The 20163-nt window shown below is 39.9% G+C and overlaps 4 protein-coding genes across 4 annotated transcripts; all 4 read right to left on the bottom strand.

Annotated features, from left to right (window-relative positions):
- Nucleotides 1-241: 241 nt before the first annotated feature.
- LOC310747417 (olfactory receptor 14A16-like) lies at nucleotides 242-1210 on the bottom strand (the record flags this gene model as incomplete). The annotated part of the gene is made up of 1 exon (XM_083581780.1): nucleotides 242-1210. One exon carries the CDS (start codon nucleotides 1208-1210, stop codon nucleotides 242-244), a length of 969 nt encoding a protein of 322 aa, XP_083437906.1.
- A 5065-nt stretch (nucleotides 1211-6275) lies between these two features.
- LOC310747416 (olfactory receptor 14A16-like) lies at nucleotides 6276-8674 on the bottom strand (the record flags this gene model as incomplete). Its single annotated transcript, XM_083581779.1, has 2 exons — nucleotides 6276-6283; nucleotides 7894-8674. The coding sequence occupies 2 exons, from the start codon at nucleotides 8672-8674 to the stop codon at nucleotides 6276-6278; spliced, it is 789 nt and encodes a 262-aa protein (XP_083437905.1).
- Nucleotides 8675-13910: 5236 nt separating this feature from the next.
- LOC310747415 (olfactory receptor 14A16-like) lies at nucleotides 13911-14900 on the bottom strand (the record flags this gene model as incomplete). The annotated part of the gene is made up of 1 exon (XM_083581778.1): nucleotides 13911-14900. The coding sequence occupies one exon, from the start codon at nucleotides 14898-14900 to the stop codon at nucleotides 13911-13913; it is 990 nt and encodes a 329-aa protein (XP_083437904.1).
- Nucleotides 14901-19158: 4258 nt separating this feature from the next.
- LOC310747414 (olfactory receptor 14A16-like) lies at nucleotides 19159-20127 on the bottom strand (the record flags this gene model as incomplete). The annotated part of the gene is made up of 1 exon (XM_083581777.1): nucleotides 19159-20127. One exon carries the CDS (start codon nucleotides 20125-20127, stop codon nucleotides 19159-19161), a length of 969 nt encoding a protein of 322 aa, XP_083437903.1.
- Nucleotides 20128-20163: the final 36 nt, after the last annotated feature.

Raw genomic sequence — 20163 nt, 5'->3', positions numbered from 1 at the left:
TTTAAAACAAGCATACATCATCAATAATAAAGAAACCACCCCAGCATAAAAGCAAAGCTAAAGAGCAAATAGATAGAATATATTTTAAAAACATCAATATAAATTAAAAGAGATAATGTGTAGCGACCATGATAACTACTAGCAGTCATGGAAGACCACCCCTGTGGCCCCACATTTTATGTCTCCAGTGATGGGAATTCTTTCACAGATCTCAACACTTTCAACGCCTGGGCAGGACTGTTTAAGGAAATCCCAAGCATTTCTGGATATATCTAGGAACAGTGTCAGGAAATTGCTTAAGATTCAATTGTTTCCACAATGCAGTCTGGATCTCTTTGTTTCTTATGCTATAGATGAATGGGTTGAGCATAGGGGCAAGAATAGTATATATCACAGCAAAGACTAGATCCAGGCCAGATGAGCTATTACTAGGTGGTCTGATGTAGGCAAAGACTGCAGTGAAAATGAAGACAGAGACAACCATGAGGTGGGGCAGGCAGGTGGAGAGGGCCTTATGCCATCCCTGTTCAGAAGGCATTTTGAGGACTGTACTCAAGATCCATGCATAAGTTACAATGATGAAGACAAAGCATCCAAAAACAGAAATACAGCTAAACACAAGAAGTCCAACTTCAACTAGGTATAAGTCAGAGCAAGATAATTTTAGTAGCTTTGGGACTTCACAGAAGAATTGATCAACACGATTGGAACAGAAGGTAATGGAAAATGTGCCTGCAGTGTGTAAGACAGCATAGAGAATACTGGTGATCCATGCAATGGTTATCATCTGAATGCAGGCCCCTTTGTTCATAATTACTTCATATTGCAGTGGATTACAGATGGCAACATACCTGTCATGTGCCATTATGGTTAACAGGGTAAAATCAGAGCATCCAAAGAGGAAAAAGAAGAAAACTTGAGTGACACATGCAGCATACGAAATGTGCCTGTTATTCATGATTGAATTAACCATGGATTTGGGTTGAATGACAGAAACTGAGCCAATATCAGAAACGGCCAAGTTCATGAGGAAGAAGTACATTGGTGTATGCAGGTGATGGTCAAGGGCTATTAAAAAGATGATCAAAAGATTCCCAGTTACCGTTAACAAGTATAGTCCTAGGAACACAAAGAAGTGTAGTATCTGTAGTTCTCGGTTCCGAGAAAATTCTAGAAGTAGAAATTCAGATGTGGATGTCAGATTGTCCATTTTTATGTCACACAAGATTGCCAGCTATCTGTGAAGGATAGAAAATCCCACAAAATATCAGAACTGATTCTCCATTTCATTTAATGCTTTTATGCAGATATTTTAAATTCATATTTATTAACGTTATGGGGAGTGCTGCAATCCACCATGAAATGTGTGCTTCGTGTAGGGAGGACTGTGATATTCCTATTGCCTCTTCAATATTTTCCTCATAGTACAACAAAGTGGATGTCATAAATGCATCTTGAGTAAATGAGAATCTTTGGGGGTACGGGAGTAAATCTGCATAATTACTCTATCCTTCAGAAAAATAGGTAGATATCTCAGAAATTTCAGCTGGTTCAAAATGCAGTAGTGTTAGTACTGAACAGGGTTCAATTTTGAACTCACAAGTCACCTGCAGTGGTTTACAAATTAGTTTCTGGGCACAATTATACTACTCATATTACATATTAGAATGCTAAGTGAATTGGTCTCCTATTATCTGAGATTGCCTCCTTTCCAACAGACTCTGTCTTGTGTTAATATTGGAAAAGATTCCCTCTTAGTAGTTCCAGCACCCATAGAAATTCATTCAACTGAACTTGGAGAGAGTATTTTTTGAGCTTAATATGGTTGCACTTGAAAAAAGAAACTGCAAAAGGAGATTGCACCATGAAACTACTAAATTGCAATTCATCAAGAGGTATAGTGTTATCACTTTTGGATTGAATTCTTACAATTGATATTTTAATAACAAAACATGTATATTTTAGTAATGTAGGTTGCAATCCTGTGAACACTTAGCTGGGATTAAGTCCCACTAAATTTTATGAGATATACTTTGAGCATTGAATTTTACTATTAAATGGTTGTAAATGGATGTACTCACTTACATTATTGAAATAAGCACCACTGGTTTCAGGTGGAAATCTCTTATCAGTTCAAATGCAGCAGTTTTCAAAAGAGAGAATCCAGTTGTTTAGGAGGAAGACTCTGAAGTATTATGTTGCATGTATGTGTATGTTGAACTTTATCTTGTCTCAACAAGATCTTTGATCTTTGATCTTTCTTAATTTTTCTTTGAAACCTAGCCCTCTGTGTGTTTCTACCAACACTGAGGTCTATTAGCTGTTGGAAGGAATTTGTAGTTCTATTTTCTTTGACATCTTGGAGACATTCTCCCAAGAGCCCAGTGCACCTCATCGGAAAAATATGTTGAATTTTTTTCCTTCGCCTTCTCTTTGTTTGTTTCCACACTAACCTAAATAGATGATTGGCACCAATATGGCAATAGGAATGTTAATGTCTATAATTAATTATATTTTGTTCCCTTGATGTTCCGGTTTTGGCTTAACGTGCAAGTACTATACTGTACCTGCAAAGAGTTGTTCTATATTGCCTTTTACAGCTGTAACCTCCAGAGAAAATAGAACATTGTTGAGAGGCTGGCTCAACAAAGCATTTTGCAGATGCCATTGGTGGTTGTTGCTGATGTTTCTATGTTACAAAGGGTTGTGTGTCGAGGTCCCCAAGCCCCCAATAATTGACAATTCACACATAGTTTTTGTTTAAGGTTTTTGGCATAATTATGACCACAACTTTATTAAAATACATAAATGTGAGTGGTTGCTTAGGCATTGGTGCCGACTATCTGTCCCCTGCCCCAGGACAGAACTAACTTCCGGATTCCAGCAAAAGCCAGTAAGGGGAAACAATATTGGGGGGACCATGGAGCTGGGCACCAGACCCTCACCTCTCCTCTGCGAGGCCCAAGTCCCATTCAGGGGTACGGACGAAAGAATGGCAAGCCCCTGGATTTCTTTAATGGAATTCCCTTGCAGCAGCAGCATTGGAGGGGCAGGCACCGCCAATCCTTACCCCTCCACCAACCAATTTTTTAACCAATGCCTAACCACAACCTTACAAGTTGTGACGATTTGCTACGCAGTAGGCAAAAACCAAATGGGACCAGCCAATCAGCCATATGGACAAAATTCCTACCAGGCCCCTGCCCCAAATGCAGACAACCCCATGATAGGCATAGCAAGGTCAACGCAATAGCCCTAGATTAGGGAGGGTGGGCGGGTGATCTGATGCACGCAGCGAAAAAGCCCAGTCAGTGACTTGATTGGTCCATCTTTGGTCCATCCCCCTAAATGGCAACACCAAAATTTGCCCAGTAACTCAACTGCCCAATCACTGTGGATGGTCATCCATACTAATCTGCCCAGCGACAGAGGGGTGGCCTGTCAGACCCCACCACAACACATGCTCTCTATGAAGGAGAACACGCTTTGTAAGTTTTAGTTCCCAAATGATAATCTGTTTGACAGAACTATTGTGGAGCTGAGCCAGTACAAAGGCCAAGCCTCAGCAAAGGGGTTTGTGATGCACAGCTTAAATTAATAATGCAGAGTCTTCTTCAGTAAAAGAATAAAAGCTTTACTGATTTAAAATAAACTTGTTTGCAAATAACAGCATAGTGTAACAGAAAATTAAACCACATTCAGAGCATAAAACAGAGTACATGCTTCACTGAGCACAGGCTCCATTCCTGAGTCAGGCTCCATATACAGAGAGACTCAGAGGCTCCACAGAGTCTGCCTGCAAACAGATACAAAACATTTATACAGAGAATGAGTTATCCTCTGGATAAGTCACAGAGATTCAGCATGCTAGAGTGATTTTGCAGCTTTTCTTTACTGCTTCCTTTTACTGCTTCTGCTCTCAAAGACCTTTGTCACATGACAGTTTGGTGGTGATAGAACTTCAGGATGACAGTGCTCTATTTTATTTACGACAATTACGTAAATTTTATCATTCATGTAAAATGAATGTATGTAAGAATTTACTGCTGTTTTATGTTTGCTTTATGTCATTTACACCTGTAAGAGTTTTTTGCTTCAAAACCCTTTAGAGACCCTTAATAAAAAGAAAATTAAGAATTTCTGGACAGAAGTACTGAATATTATACAAACTAGTATGGGCTATGATATTCCAACTCTCCCTTTTTATACTTAAGACATGTAAAAAGGATACTTAGCAAGCAGGCTAGGGCTATTACCTTAACAAATAGATTGGTCTGACCATTTCAGCAGTTCCTTCTCCTACAAATTCCAATCTTAGAGATACAAAATCAGATTTATCACTGTGGCAGTAATCATGAATCTGAAGCCATCCCTATCCATATTAAATCTCAAGAAGAAAGTTTGGCATTGCATTTTTTACACTGATTTGTGGGAGAACAACATGACTTCAGCCTAATTGTCCAATTCAAAATTTAAAAGAAGCATAAAATGGAAAAGGGTGACTGCTGCTGTTGTTGTTCATGTTCTTCAAGCACTTGAAGACTTCAATAAGCACAAGGTGAAACTCTTTTGATGGTAGTTCCTTGAGTGTTGACTGATGTTATTCCTTTTCGGGAACATGACAATAATATCTACAAGGTGGCTTTTGTGACAGAGCACTGGTTTGCTCTTGCAGAGAAAAATCATTGCACCACCTTGGCCTTTTGCATTTGTTTTACTTATTAATATACTGCAGCGAAACACAAGAAAACATATGCTATATTCAGTGGTTTTTTGTTATTGTTTTAAAAGAAAAACAGGTGCCAGTATGCACCATGTCCCCACAACCCCCCTCCACTGTCACTTGTCACCCTCCTGCTCCCCCCCCCCTTGCACCTTTGCAACTTCCTCTACCACTGCTTCCCATGGCTGAAGGCACAGCCTGCTGGAGGAGATTTGGCGTAAACCTTAGGATCACCAAAGCACCTTTCAGAAAGGTGCCTACCAATCATAAAAATGTTGTGCCAGAGCCTATTCTGGCCTGTGGTTTTCCTACAAAGTGATACCTCGGGTTAAGAACTTAATTCGTTCTGGATCTCCGTTCTTAACCTGAGGTACCACTTTAGCTAATGGGGCCTCCTGCTGCCGCCACACGATTTCTGTTCTCATCCTGAAGCAAAGTTCTTAACCCAAGGTACTATTTCTGGGTTAGCGGTGTCTGTAACCTGAAGCTTCTGTAACCCGAGGTACCACTGTACTAGGATCATGTGGCATCCAGCTGAAGAGGGGGAGTCTACTGTCGCCTTCTGCAAGCATGAATCACTATCTCTTTATGGCAACACAATGGACTCTTGAGACATGTAAAAAGGGTGCTTAAAAAGACACTGCAATGCCTTCTCCCACAGAGTCCAATCATAGAGATAAAATATAATGGGCTTAAAGGGGAAGCACATATTCAAAGCAAATCCTGTAATCCTTTAACAATATTAGTCTGTATCAATCTGTCCATCTATACACAAACACGCACAAACAAACAATTGAACTTGGATAGCTGGAAAGCTTCTTATTTCTAATAACCAGCCTGTGCATTTATTTATTTCTGTCTGGGAAAAAAGATGTACAGGTATTTCATTAGTTCAAAAGGTATCTTGGCAAGGGGTAATGGAATGAATGAAGAAATATAATGTTCAGTTCCTTGGTACTTTGTATTTAGAATAAATATATCACATGAATTGTGCCTTGTTTCACAAATATTTGTGGTAAATTAAATCTTTATTTCTTGAGCCACATAGTCTCAACACATGAAAATATGTTAAGTCCCGTCTTCATGTTTACAGTGTGTATATCGTCAAAATTTAAAGAGTTTTATTCTAAATAATAACAACCAAGAAAAACCCCTAGTTTCCACAAAGCAACTTTCATTTTTCATGATATAAATTTCCAAATTCAGCAAGTGCTCAGGGAAATTTATACTCACTTTCAAGTGAGTATAAACAATGTAGAAGTGCTCAGCAAGTGCTCAGGGAAATTTATACTCACTTTCAAGTGAGTATAGAACAATGTAGCCATGAGCCATGCTGGCTGGAACTGTTGGGAGACCTGGACAGAAGCAGAATTGCCAAAATAATATGGGTAGGGAACAACATATGTTCCCACTGTGTGTATCTACAGCTTCTTTTTAAACAAGTAAGGTTAACAATCTGGTAAGGGTGTATTCTAAGAAAATAAGGACATTACGCCTTATGTATTTAAAATATAAATATCCCAATCCAATCCAGTAATTTCAGAGCTTAAAACTAGGAACCTACAACAGAATACAATCAGCACAAGTTAAAATCAAGAACACATAAACAAGCAACTCAGCATCAATTCAATGGCAACCCCCCCAAAAAAAACCCCTTGTTTTAAGCTAAGATTAGAAAGGAAACAGCATGAATGCCTGAGAAATCTCAAGGGAAATGGAATTCCAAAGCTTGGGAGCCACCATGGAGCAGGCCCACCCACATGTCCCCACACTGTGTACATCATCTAGCGATGGGACACTAATAATCATCACCATGTGAGATCTCACCTCCCAGATAGGGCTCTACAGCATTTCAACTTTTCAGAACAAATTTGGGAACAGTGCCATACAAGTGTTTAAGATTCAATAGTGTAGCACCCTGCTTGTGGTTAACGCTTAGCTGGAATGAAATATTCAACGCAGCAATAGAGAAATTAAAATAATAATTTATTTGTCAGACAAATAAATGTGAGGCACAGTGGTATATGGTTACCAAGCTCTGGCCTGCCTCCTGCCATTATGGCCAGCACTTATATTCCCTCAGCTCAGCCCCCTTGCTCCTCCTTTGGCTGCCTCTGTCCAATCAGCCTGGTTAAAATTCCTATTGGCTGTTTGCTAGAACCAATCATAAAAGATACACCCATTTCCTATTACCTTTTATGGGAGACAAAGAGCTATATTTCCTTCTATTTATAATTGGCAAACAGCCATTAACCTCTACAAGGCACCTTAATTACCAGATAACCTTTTGCCCTAGACTAGGCGCCTTAATTAACATTTCATCTTTTGCCCTATTGCCCTATTCACTCCAAAACAGATGGTGGCTAATTTTATCTGAACAGATCTTTTTGTTCACCTTCCCACACATTATCAATGAAAGATCTCCTTCTTTGGAGGTCATGGTGTTTTTCTGCTTGGCAGGGGTCTGGACTCAATGGCCTTCGTGGTCTATTCCAACTTCTTCTATGATTCTATGATTCTATGATTTCTTACTTTCTAAATCCTTTGCATAATTACATTTAAGCCAATATATTTCATACATAACATATATCGATTCTTAGAAGCAAAGATCTTGTCTTAAGTAAAAAGGAACTTAGTAAAAGCTAAGTTCTCTAAGTTCCCTAAATTCTCTGAAGCTTCAAAGCAGCTTCAGAGAGAGAGAGAGAGACCTCTTCCCTAGCCAGCTGCTGTTTGTATTAGCTCTTGCCCTTTTAACCTTAGGAAGATGTGGCTCAAGTTTAATGGGAGGCACAATAATTAATTGTGTTTTTGCAACCTTGATTGTATTCTATAATTTGTATGGTCAGTGTGACCTTTTGCTCCCAGCCTGTTTTATGACCGCAATAAACCAAAGGGGCCTCTGACAAAGACCTTGCCTGCGACAAAGACCTTGCCTGCTGGTTTCCTGTCTCGAAAGAAACATGTGAATTTAAGCTCATTTTTAGAATACAGGAATCTGATCAAAATATAAGCCTTGATTAAAATGCAGGCTATGATCAGAAGCCTCAGTAGCTTCTGCAATGCACTCTGGATCTCTTTGTTTCTCAAGCTATAGATGAAGGGATTTAGTAAAGAAGGAAGTATAGTATATATCACAGCAAAGACTAGATCCAGGTCAGGTGAGATATTACTGTGTGGTGTTGCATAAACAAAGGTTGCAGAGAACACATACAGAGAGACAACAAGGAGGTGGGGCAGGCAAGTGGAGAGGGCCTTATGCTGTCCCTGTTTGGAAGGGATTTTGAGGACTGTAGTGAAGATCCACACGTACGTTTTAATAATGAAAATGAAGCATACCAATGCTATGATATAACTAAACACAAGAATTCCAACTTCAACTAGGTATAAGTCAGAGCAAGACAATTTCATTAATTTGGGGATTTCACAGAAGAATTGATCAACACGATTGGAGCAGAAGTTCATTGAAAATGTGCCAGCAGTGTGTAACGCAGAATAGAGAATACTGGCAATCCACGCAATGGTTGTCATCTGAACGCAGGCTCCTTCATTCATGATTTGTTCATATTGCAGTGGATTGCAGATAGCAACATACCGGTCATGTGCCATTATTATTAAAATAGCAAAATCTAAGCATTCAAAGACTAAAAAGAAGAAAATTTGAGAGACACATTCAAAATAGGAAATGTGACTGCTGTTTATGAGTAAGTTAAACATTGATTTGGGTAGAGTGACTGAAACTGTGCCAATATCAGAAATGGCCAAGTTCATTAGGAAGAAGTACATTGGTATATGTAGACGATGGTCAAGAGCTATCACAACAATGATCAAAAGATTCCCCATTATGATTATTAAGTATAATGCTAGGAACAGAAAGAACTGTAAGACCTGCAGTTCTCGGACCTGAGAAAATTCCAGAAGCAGAAATCCAGAAGTGGAGGTCAGATTAGACATTCTGTATGTGAAAACAACGGTGTGTTACCTGTAAGAGAAAGAGAGAGAGAGAGAATAAAACCCATAAGAATACTAAAAGTGATTCTCCATTTATTTTTATACTTGTATGTATAGCAAATAAAATCTATTAGAATAATACAATCATAGAATTGTAGAGTTGGAAGGAAGCCTGAGGATCACCTAGGCCCACCCCTGCAATGCAGGAATATACATCCGTCCCATACAGACTTCGAACCTGCAGCCTTGGTGTTATCAGCACATATGTTCCAACCAACTGAGCTATCCAGCTGATTCTCCATTTATTTTAATACTTGTCTGCAGAGCCATTAAAATCATGCTGATTAATATGATGGGAAATGCTATAATCCATTGGCAAATGTGTGTTCCTTGAAGAGAGAATGACTGTGATATCGTTTTGCATCATCACTATTTTCCTCATTGTACAAGAAAGGGGATGTACAGGAGGACATTCTACGCAATTACGGTATTTAAAATTTTCAGGAGGACATCTATTACAAGAGATGTCATGGGATATGCTAGCATCATCACAGTTGATCTAGAACAACACTAACAACCCACCATCAGCCTGAGCTGGTTAAACGTCCATCAATTGAAGTGGAAAAAAATGATAATGAAGGCCAGACATGTATCCAGGAATAATCTACCTCTTGAGAGGCCTAGAAGAGAAAATGACAAGACACCACTTCTTGCCCTGATAGTTCCCAGCTGAAACCACTGGAATTACACTTCCCTCTCACAGGTCTTTAAGAATAGGTCTGTACTTGTTGCAGACAGTGTCCCAAACTAAAGATGTTATCATCAGTCATCAGCCAGAGCAGGCCACTTCACAGGGATATACTGTAGACAAAGTGACCAGACTGTGTGGGCACTGCAGAAGTCCACTCTGTTCCTGTGTCTACTCTTGCAACACTAGTATGATAGGATATAATAGTTATCATCCACATGTAGTGCTGTTTTCTTTCCCTACCCTTCCCCAACTATCTTCAATCTCTGGAAAAGTGACATTCTTTTATCTGCATCTCTGGTGAAAAAATGGCTGGTCCGGGAATGCTTGCAGAAAATCCTGCCAGTGTTTGTCAATGGAAAATTGCCCTCCTTGCCATCACTCAGAAAAGCATTCTTGACATGATACTCTCCTCACTCTTGACTGCCACTCCCTCTGCTCCCTACCCCCAAAATAGACTTCTTTCCTTCCAGTGTAACACAAAACATTTGAACCATACTGGAAAAGATTTATCAGGAGAATCAGGAATGTGATCCAAAATGTGCAGGACTTGCTCCTTGGTCCTATTTTTTCAACAGATGACAAAGCTGTGAACCAGCATTTCCCAACATCATGCTCTCTAGGTGTTGCCAGCCTATTTTCAAAGAGAATGTCACAATTGGAAGCAATAACACAGAATTTCAAGCATATTTTGACTAAAGAATAAAATAAAAATCCCTCAGCTGCCATGTTGCATTTATAACGTAAGCATAATTCACTGCCCTAGTTATACAGCATTACTATTTTTCTTCTTTAAGTGCTACTGTCCATTACCTGCTCTTTGAAAGCATCATTTCTTCACACACAAACATACTGGATGGTTGAAGTATACATTGTGTAAAGGTTTGCCATGGTATTATCCAGAATAACAGGGCTTCATTCACCCTGCTTCCAATGTGATATATGTCATCAGATGCCGGTCACACCCTTCTGAATTCTACATTGGATGAACTGGCCAGTCTCTGCACTAAAGAATAAATGGGCTTCAAAAGCTGAATATAACAGGAAAACACTGGGCTACAATCCAGCAAGAGGTTTGTTGACTGAATTAGAACAGTGGACTTTGAACATCCTGCATGCCTTAAACTGCTTAACAATTCAGGAGGTTTGTTTATCAGCAACTGTTCTGTGAATTGCCACCATGATAATATAAGTGTCATTATTTGTACTTACTGCATTTCATATTCCACTGACCTCACTGTTTGCAATCCTTCCCCCCAAAAAAGAATATGCTGTAATAAATGTGTGCTACAAAAATAATGATTTTGCTTGAAAATGTGAAAATAAAATCTGCTTATTGTGTCTCTTAGATACTACTATATGTTTGATTGTGCATTAACCACAAATATAAGCCACTACCATATTTAGATATGGGTGTGAGAGAATGCTAGGAGGGGAAATTGGTTTTTTGAAATAAAGATGGATGAGTGGGCAAACAAATGAGATAATAGGAATAAGAATGATGAGAAGAAAGGGGGATGAGAAAACTTTTACTTACTATTCCTCAAAGTATCATGAACAGAAGATTAATTTTCTCTCCCAACTGCTTTTGCATAAAATAAATATTTGCATTTGTCTGTTCACTGAAGCACTTTCATTGCTCCTTTGAAACTTGGTATTCTGTGTGTCTGCCAATTTTCTGTGTTTTTTTCTGTTGTGGGAAGGAATTTATATTTTTGTTTGCTTTGCTTTCTTGGAGACATGTTCTCAGGAGCCTTGCACAGCTGATCTGAAAAGCTTGCTGAGCCAAATAAATGTCAATCATTTTTAATTTCCTTACTGATGTCCATGTTTAGACTTGGAGTTCAAGCATGGGAACAGGTGCTATATCAGCATGGAGCTTTTCTGTATTAAGAAGGACATATTAAAGTTAAGTTATCCTAACAAAACTAAGGATTTCTCAGAGGCCCATTGACTGTAGAACCAAATGATGTGTTGTCCTGGAATGCCTGTAAACAACATCTTGGTAGTCGAGATAACCCTGTGACTAACTGATGCAAGTTGTAGAATGAGATCATATATTCTTATATGGTTGTTTTGAAGTCTTAATTTTGGTTGAGAGAGTTGAGACTTCTCACGCTGATTGCCTGGCACTGACTCCCTTATATAAGAGATGAATGGCAGTGAGGAACAGACCTTTAAGCAAAGGGTGTTTAATTGGACTCTTTTTGCAAGCTTGCCTTTAAGCAAAGGGTGTTTAATTGGACTCTTTTTGCAAGCTTGCATTGCTTGATTTTTGGATAAGTATTTGTAGTGGAAATGCAGAAGAATCGCAATCGAGGAGGCATAGGTGGCCTTGTGCTAGTAATCCTTGATTCAGTACCAACTTACATGCTTTCAGGAGCACTCCTGTTCCTGGGGGGGGGGTGGCCCAGTTGAGGTTTAGCTGGTTTACTGGCCTGGATCATGAACTCACAGGCCAGGTGAAAATAGTATCAACCACTCCAGGTGGCGGCAGTTGAGTCATTAAGCCTCATCTGCCTGGAGCCAGTGGTGGAGGAAGGGGGGGGTGCAGACTGCCGCGGGTGTCATCACTGAGGGGAGGGGGGTGACAAAATGACACAAATATGAGTGTGTTTTTTAAAAAATGGGCTCACGAAATTTTTTAGATCAGTAAACAAATGTAACGAAATGTGGCTGGCACTAGGCGCCACACCAGTGACTGACGTGGTGGCTTGGGTGCCTGCAGGCTCTGCGCTGCCTAAAATGGCAGCATGGGACATGTGTCTGCCCTCCACCTCTCCCTCAGCTGCCCTATGGCTGAGGGGGTGATGGTGGAGAGGCTTCATACAGTGCGCCCCACCCCCATGGGCGGCTCGTCCCACTCCCAGTTGCAGGATGTGCGTGCCACCCCCAGCACATGAGCGGCTAGCTACGCCACTGCCTGGAGCTGATAAAAACTGCAGGGTTTGAGCCAGACAAGAGGGAGACTTGATGCAAGCCAATGCTATTGCTGGTCCTGCATAGCCCCTGATACCCCTGGGACTCCCTGCAGCTGGCTGGAGGGGTTCAGTTGGTTGTCTGCTATTGGATGTTGGCTGTTGGGTTAATGTTTTGTTTGGGATGGTTTGTGTGTGTGTGTTGTTGGCTGTTTAGTCTTCTGTGTTAAGAATTTATTGTCTGCCTCTTTATTTGATCCTGGGTGAGTTTCTGCACTTTTAAAATGTGTGTATAAAGGCCTATTCTGCTCAATAAATTCAACCTTTCTTCTATACTGTTGGTATGTTGCTACTTCAGAGATCTATTAAGATAGAACCCATTTTGTTCTTGGAGAAAGAGCAGCCCATATCCAATTGGCCCCTCATAGACAAAGCCATGGTGCTTGCTGCTTCAGTGTCCGATCTGAAGTGTAGCGGCAAGGAATCCTACATTGCATTGCTGTATGTAAGTCTCTTGATATAACTTTATGATAAAGCACTGGAACTGATCACTCAGGTGTTTTGTGAATCTTCCTTTGGAATCTCTGCAACTGGGACTTTTAAGGGCTCAGTCAATCCATCGCCCTAGTCTATATTTGGACCCGCAGAACAGAGCACATTGCTACCTGTTGCAAATGATATTGCATATATAATTGAGAACACCATTTTGCATGTTTACATAAATGATGCCTGAAGATACCCTTCCTATATCTGCAAAATAAACAGAACTTAAAAGTAAAATAAAAATAAAATGTAGCTCCTACTTTCTAAACTTAATATAATATAGGCAGGTAGCATCTGTTACATTCTTCAGGCCTAAATCAACCTAAAATCAGCAATCTCTTTCTCTCATAAGAGATGAACATCCTGGGCTTCATGTAGTTTCCTCAGTGAACTCCAAAGGAAAACCCTGAGCACAGAGGTTGGCTAAACTGCCATGGGACTTTGCTAGTGAAATTGACACAGTAGCCTACATCACATTGGAATGTTGTCAGGGGTGAATCTAGAGTCACAAAGGTCAACCTTGATCACTCATTTAGGAAGAAGGGGTGAACTTGGAATTGAGGAAGAATCACTAAAGATCAACCTTCCAGATGTATTGAGCTATAACTCCTCTCCATATGGTAAAAGAGTTGATACCTTTCCATTTCATTTACCCAATAACAACACAAAAAACAACACGGGGAAAATAAATGCTGTTACTTTAATACCATGCATTGCTTTTAGATGACAATACAAAACCAAGCCATTTAAGTAGCACTCCAGTAGTCTAGTGAGTGAGGACCAATGGCCTTTCCTATTTTGTTGGACTCCATCACCATTCAATCCAAAACAGGATGATAAGTGGTCCTAGCTGATAGTAGTTGGGTGCCAACAAAATACGGAAAGGTCCAGGGTTCAAAACACAACAAAATAACATCTATGGGGTACAGAGCAACAACAAATGTGTCTACCAGAAGATTCTGCTGCATACTTTTCATGCCTGCTTTTTGAATATTGGATTGCTCCCTAAGAAGGGCAACCCCAGTAGATATCAACTCCTAGGAAGGGCTATAAAAGGAAATCCCAAACATTTCAGAATGAACCTGGGAATAGGGTCAGGAAACTGCTTAAGATTCAATTGTTTCCACAATGCAGTCTGGATCTCCTTGTTTCTCATGCTATAGATGAATGGGTTCAGCATAGGTGGAAGAATAGTATATATCACAGCAAAGAAAAGATCCAGCCCAGATGAGCTGTTGCTAGGTGGTCTGATGTAGGCAAAGAGTCCAGTGGACACAAGCAGAGAGACAACGAGGAGGTGGGGCAGGCAGGTGGAGAGGGCCTTATGCCGTCCCTGTTCAGAAGGCATTTTAAGGACTGCAGTCATGATATACACATAAGTTACAATGATGAAGACAAAGCATCCAAAAACAGAAATACAGCTAAACACAAGAAGTCCAACTTCAACTAGGTGTAAGTCAGAGCAAGATAATTTTAGTAGTTTCGGGACTTCACAGAAGAATTGATCAACACGATTGGAACAGAACGTAATGGAAAATGTGCCTGCAGTGTGTAAGACAGCATAGAGAATACTAGTGATCCATGCAATGGTTATCATCTGAATGCAGGCCCCTTTGTTCATAATTACTTCATATTGCAGTGGATTACAGATGGCAACATACCTGTCATGTGCCATTATGGTTAACAGGGTAAAATCAGAGCACCCAAAGAGGAAAAAGAAAAAAACTTGAGAGACACATTCACCATAAGAAATGTGCCTGTTATTCATGATTGAATTAACCATGGATTTGGGTTGAATGACAGAAACTGAGCCAATATCAGAAACGGCCAAGTTCATGAGGAAGAAGTACATTGGTGTATGCAGGTGATGGTCAAGAGCTATTACAAGGATGATCAAAAGATTCCCAATTACTGTTATCAAGTATAGTCCTAGGAACACAAAGAAGTGTAGTATCTGTAGTTCTCGGATCTGAGAAAATTCTAGAAGTAGAAATCCAGAGGTGGAAGTCACATTATGCATTTTGTATGTCACACAAGAATGCCTGCTATCTGTGAAGGAGAGAAAATCCCACAAAATATCAGAACTGATTCTCCATTTCATTTAATGCTTATATGCAGATATTTTAAATTCATATTTATTAATATTATGGGCAGTGCTGCATCCACCATAAAATGTGTGCTTCATGTAGGGAGGACTGTGATATTCCTATTGCCCCTTCAATATTTTCCTCATAGTACAACAAAGTGGATGTCATAAATGCATCTTGAGTAGATGATAATCTTTGGGGTACAGGAGGAAATCTGCACAATTACCTTATCCTTCAGAAAAAATAGGTAGATATCTCCAAAATTTCAGATGGTCAAAATGCAGTAGTGTTAGTACTGAACAGGGTTCAATTTTGAACTCACAGGTCACCTGCAGTGGTTTACAAATTAGTTTCTGGGCACAATTAAACTACTCATATTACTATTTAGAATGCTAAGCGAGTTGGTTTCCTAATATCTGATACTGACTCCTTCCGTACAGACTCTGCTTTGTGATAAGATTGGCAAGGGGGCTCCTCTTGGTAGTTCCAGCATCCTCAGAAGTTCATGGGACCGGACTCGGAGAGAGTGTTTTTTACCTTAATATGGTTGCACTTGAAAAAAGAAACTGCAAAAGGAGATTGCACCATGAAACTACTAAATTGCAAGAGGTATAGTGTTATAACATGAAATTGAACTGTTCCAATATATTTTTTAATAACTAAACATGTATTAAATGGTTTACCAATCCAGCTACTTAGTTAATTGACTATTTTTCACTGTCTCTGTACTTTTAGCAATTCACTGTTTACACCCTCCATCGCCTACCACAAAAGCTAACCACAGCCACATGTATACTCAAGATAATGCTTCGTGGACCTTTGTTCCAAAAAAGTCGTAATAAATGTGCAAGTATTTCAGGCACCAACAGACTGTTCAGGAATGTGACGACAAACCTACAATGGCATCTTCGATTTTGTCTGGTTGTTTGTGCACTAACCATGAAGTCAAAAGGTTAGGGTAAATTTGTATAGGGGTGTTTTTTTTCTTCTTTTTTGGTCTTTGACTTCTTAAGAGATCAATATGTATTATATATGAAAATTCCCTGCACAATAAATTTATTAGTCCTCAAGAAAACTTTTATTTTTGCCATAACAGATCATATATACATTTTAGTAATGTAGGCTGCAATACTGTGAACACTTAGCTGAGAGTAAGTCCCACTAAATTTAATGAGACATACTTTGAGCATAGAGTTTTATCATTAAATGATTGAAAATGGATGTACTCACTTTCATTGTTAAAGTAACCATCACTGGTTCCATGCAGAAGTCTCCTATCAGCTCAAATGCAGCAGTTTTCAAAAAAGATATTCCAGTTGCTCAGGAAGAAGACTTTGAAGTATTATGTTGCATGTATGTGTAGATTGAACTTTATTTTGTCTCAACAATGTTTCAATGGGCAGACAAGGCACGTAGTTCACCCAGTCCTTTGAACTTCCTTAATTCTTCCTTTGAAAATTAATCCTCTGTATGTATCTACTAACACTGAGGTTTTTCTGCTGCGGGAAGGAATTTATAGTTCTGTTTTCTCTGACTTCTTTGAGACATGCTCTCTCAGGAGCCCAGTACACCTAATCAGGAAAGTGGTGTTGATTCCCCCCCCCCTTTATCTTCTCTTTGTTTGTTACCACACTATCCTAAATAGATGATTGGCACCAATAAGGCAATAGGAATGTTGATGTCTAATTCTATCCCCCCCCCCTTGATGTTCCAGTTAAGGCTTAAAGTACATGTACTATACCTGCAAAGAGTTGTTCCTTATTGCCTTTTACAGCTGTTCCCTCCAGAGAAAATAGAACATTGAGAGGCTGGCTCAACAAAGCATTTTGCAGATGCAATTGGTTGTTGTAAATGATGTTTCTATGTTACATAGGGTTTTATAATTTGATTCCCAAATGTTAATCTGTTTGACAGAACTGTTGAGGAGCTGAGTCAACATAAAGACCAAGCTTCAGCAAAGGGGCTTGGTGGTGACACAACCTGAAACACAGAACTTCACAATGACAGTTCTCTTTTATTTCTTTTATGACACTTATGTAAATTTTATCATTCATGTAAAGTGAATGAATGAATTTACTGTTGTTTTATGTTTGCTTTGTGTCATTTTCACCGTGAAAGTACTTTGCTGGGAATCCATTCAGGGACCCTTAATAATACTGAAAATTAAGAATTTCTGGACAGTACTGAATATTATAAAAACAAATATGGGATATTCCAAAAAACCCTAAAATAATTCTCCTTTCTGACACTTAAGACATTTTAAGTGTATACTTAGCAAGCTGACTAGGGCCATTACCAAAGAGACTGGTTTGACCACTTCAGCAGTTCCTTGCTTCCCAAGGCAACCGAGCCACAAAGTTCCCAGGAGAACAATAAATCACACTGATGCAGAATATTATGGTTCATGGGTTCAAAAAGGCCACAACTTTATTGGTTACAGATGTGAGTGGTTTGGCTTAGGCTTTGGGTGAAGCCAGACTATATCTTGACTCCTGCCTGTCTGCAGGGAGTCCACAGAAGGGTAAACCACCATTAGGGAGTGCCCTATAACTTAAGTCAGATAGTAACACCCCCAGGGGTTCCCGTAGGGAACTGTGACATGGCTCTAGCCCATGCGAAGGCTCCAGACAAAAATCACACCCCGGATCCCTCTAACAGGATACCTTTACTGAGGAGGGGCAGGTGAGGCCACAACCTCCCCTCAACCAAACAAAAGGCTTCCCAATACAAACCCCAGTCTTAGAGATACAAAATCAGCTGTGTTGTCACTGTGGCATAATCATAAATCTGAAGCCATTCCTATCCATACTGGCTCTCAAAAAGAAAGTTAGGCATTGCGTTTTCTACAGTGCTTTGTGGGAGAAAAGCATGAATCTTCAGATTCCGTCTAATCTTCCAATTCAAAATTTAAAAGAAACACAAAATGGAAAAGGGTGGTGAATCTTTTATTATTATTATTATTATTATTATTATTATTATTATTATTATTATAGCACTTGAAAGATTGCAATAAGCACAAGGTGACACTCTTTTGATGGTAGTTCCTTGAGTGCTGACTGTTATTCATGACAAAAATATCTACAAGGTGGCTTTTGTGACAGAGCACTGGTTTTCCCTTGCAGAGAAAAATCATTGAACCACCTTAGCCTTTTGCATTTTGTTTACTAATTAAAATACTGCAATATAACATGAGAAAAAGATACAGCATTGTTGTATTAAGTGGTTTTTTGGTTTGGTCTTAAAGAAAAATAAGAGCCGGTATGTATCATGCCCCCACAACCACCACTACCCTGCCACTGCCCCTTGTCACTCACCTATTTCCTCCCTCCCCCCTTGTACTTTTGCAACTTCCTCCACCACTGCTTCCCATGGCTGCAGGCAGAGCCTCCTGGAGGTGATTTGGTGTGACCCTTACCATCACCTTTCAGGAAGGTGCCTGCCAGTCATAAAAAGGTTGGGCCAGAGCCTATTCTGGCTTATGGTTTTCCTACCACTAGGATGATGTGGCATTCAGCTGAAGAGGGGGAGCCTCCTGCCTCCTTCTGCAAGCATGAATCACTGTCTCTTTATGGCAACTCAATGGACTGGAGTGCCTACAGAGTCCATTCATGGAGATACAACATGGAGTCCATTCATGGAGATACAACATGGAGATATCATCAATAATAAAGAAACCACCTCAGCATAGAAACAAAGCGAAACAAAGCAAATAGATAAGATATATTCTTAAAAGATCAATATAAACTAAAAGAGATAATATGTAGTAGCCATGAAAACTACTAAGGTAAAGGTAAAGGTACCCCTGTCTGTATGGGCCAGTCGTGTCCGACTCTAGGGTTGCGTGCTCATCTCGCTTAAGAGGCCAGGAGCCAGCGCCGTCCGAAGACACTTCCAGGTCACGTGGCCAGCGTGACGAAGCTGCATGAAGATGAAAACTACTAGGAGACCACAAATCCATAAATACAAAAGAGAAACCAAGCCCTACCCACCAAGTCTACAATCATGAATTTCTAGGTAGCAGCAGCATCCTCACTTCTGCTGCTATCCTACGGAATATCAAAGGGGAGGGAAGTCCAAAGCCAGGGCGCCACCGCAGGGAAGGACCACTCCTGTGGCCCCACATTTTATCTGTCTCCAATGATGGGACTTCCTTAGCAGATCTCAAAACTTTCAGCTCCTGGGCAGGAATATTCAAGGAAATCCCAAGGATTTCTGGATATATCTGGGAACAGTGTCACAAAAGTGTTTAAGGCTCAATAGCTTCTTCAATGCTGTTTGGATCTCTTTGTTTCTCATGCTGTAGATGAAGGGATTCATCATAGGAGGAAGTATTGTATATATCACAGTAAAGACTAGATCTATCCCAGATGAGCTGTTAATAGCTGGTCCGATGTAGGCAAAAAGTCCAGTGAACATAAGCAGAGAGACAACCAGGAGGTGGGGCAGGCAGGTGGAGAGGGCCTTATGCCGTCCCTGTTCAGAAGGCATTTTGAGGACTGCAGTCAAGATCCACACATAAGTTACAATGATGAAGACAAAGCATCCAAAAACAGAAATCCAGCTAAATGCAAGAAGTCCAACTTCAACTAGGTATAAATTAGAGCAAGACAATTTTAGTAGTTTTGGGACTTCACAGAAGAATTGATCAACACGATTGGAACAGAATGTAATGGAAAATGTGCCTGCAGTGTGTAAGACAGCATAGAGAATACTAGTGATCCATGCAATGGTTATCATCTGAATGCAGGCCCCTTTGTTCATAATTACTTCATATTGCAGTGGATTACAGATGGCAACATACCTGTCATGTGCCATTATGGTTAACAGGGTAAAATCAGAGCACCCAAAGAGGAAAAAGAAAAAAACTTGAGAGACACATTCACCATAAGAAATGTGCCTGTTATTCATGATTGAATTAACCATGGATTTGGGTTGAATGACAGAAACTGAGCCAATATCAGAAAAGGCCAAGTTCATGAGGAAGAAGTACATTGGTGTATGCAGGTGATGGTCAAGAGCTATTACAAGGATGATCAAAAGATTCCCAATTGCCGTTATCAAGTATAGTCCTAGGAACACAAAGAAGTGTAGTATCTGTAGTTCTCGGATCTGAGAAAATTCTAGAAGTAGAAATCCAGAGGTGGAAGTCACATTATGCATTTTGTATGTCACACAAGAATGCCTGCTATCTGTGAA

The sequence above is a fragment of the Podarcis filfolensis genome (genome assembly GCF_964270895.1).
Source record: "Podarcis filfolensis genome assembly, chromosome: 13".
In the NCBI taxonomy this organism is placed as follows: domain Eukaryota; kingdom Metazoa; phylum Chordata; class Lepidosauria; order Squamata; family Lacertidae; genus Podarcis; species Podarcis filfolensis.
This window is presented reverse-complemented; position numbering and strand designations above follow the sequence as displayed.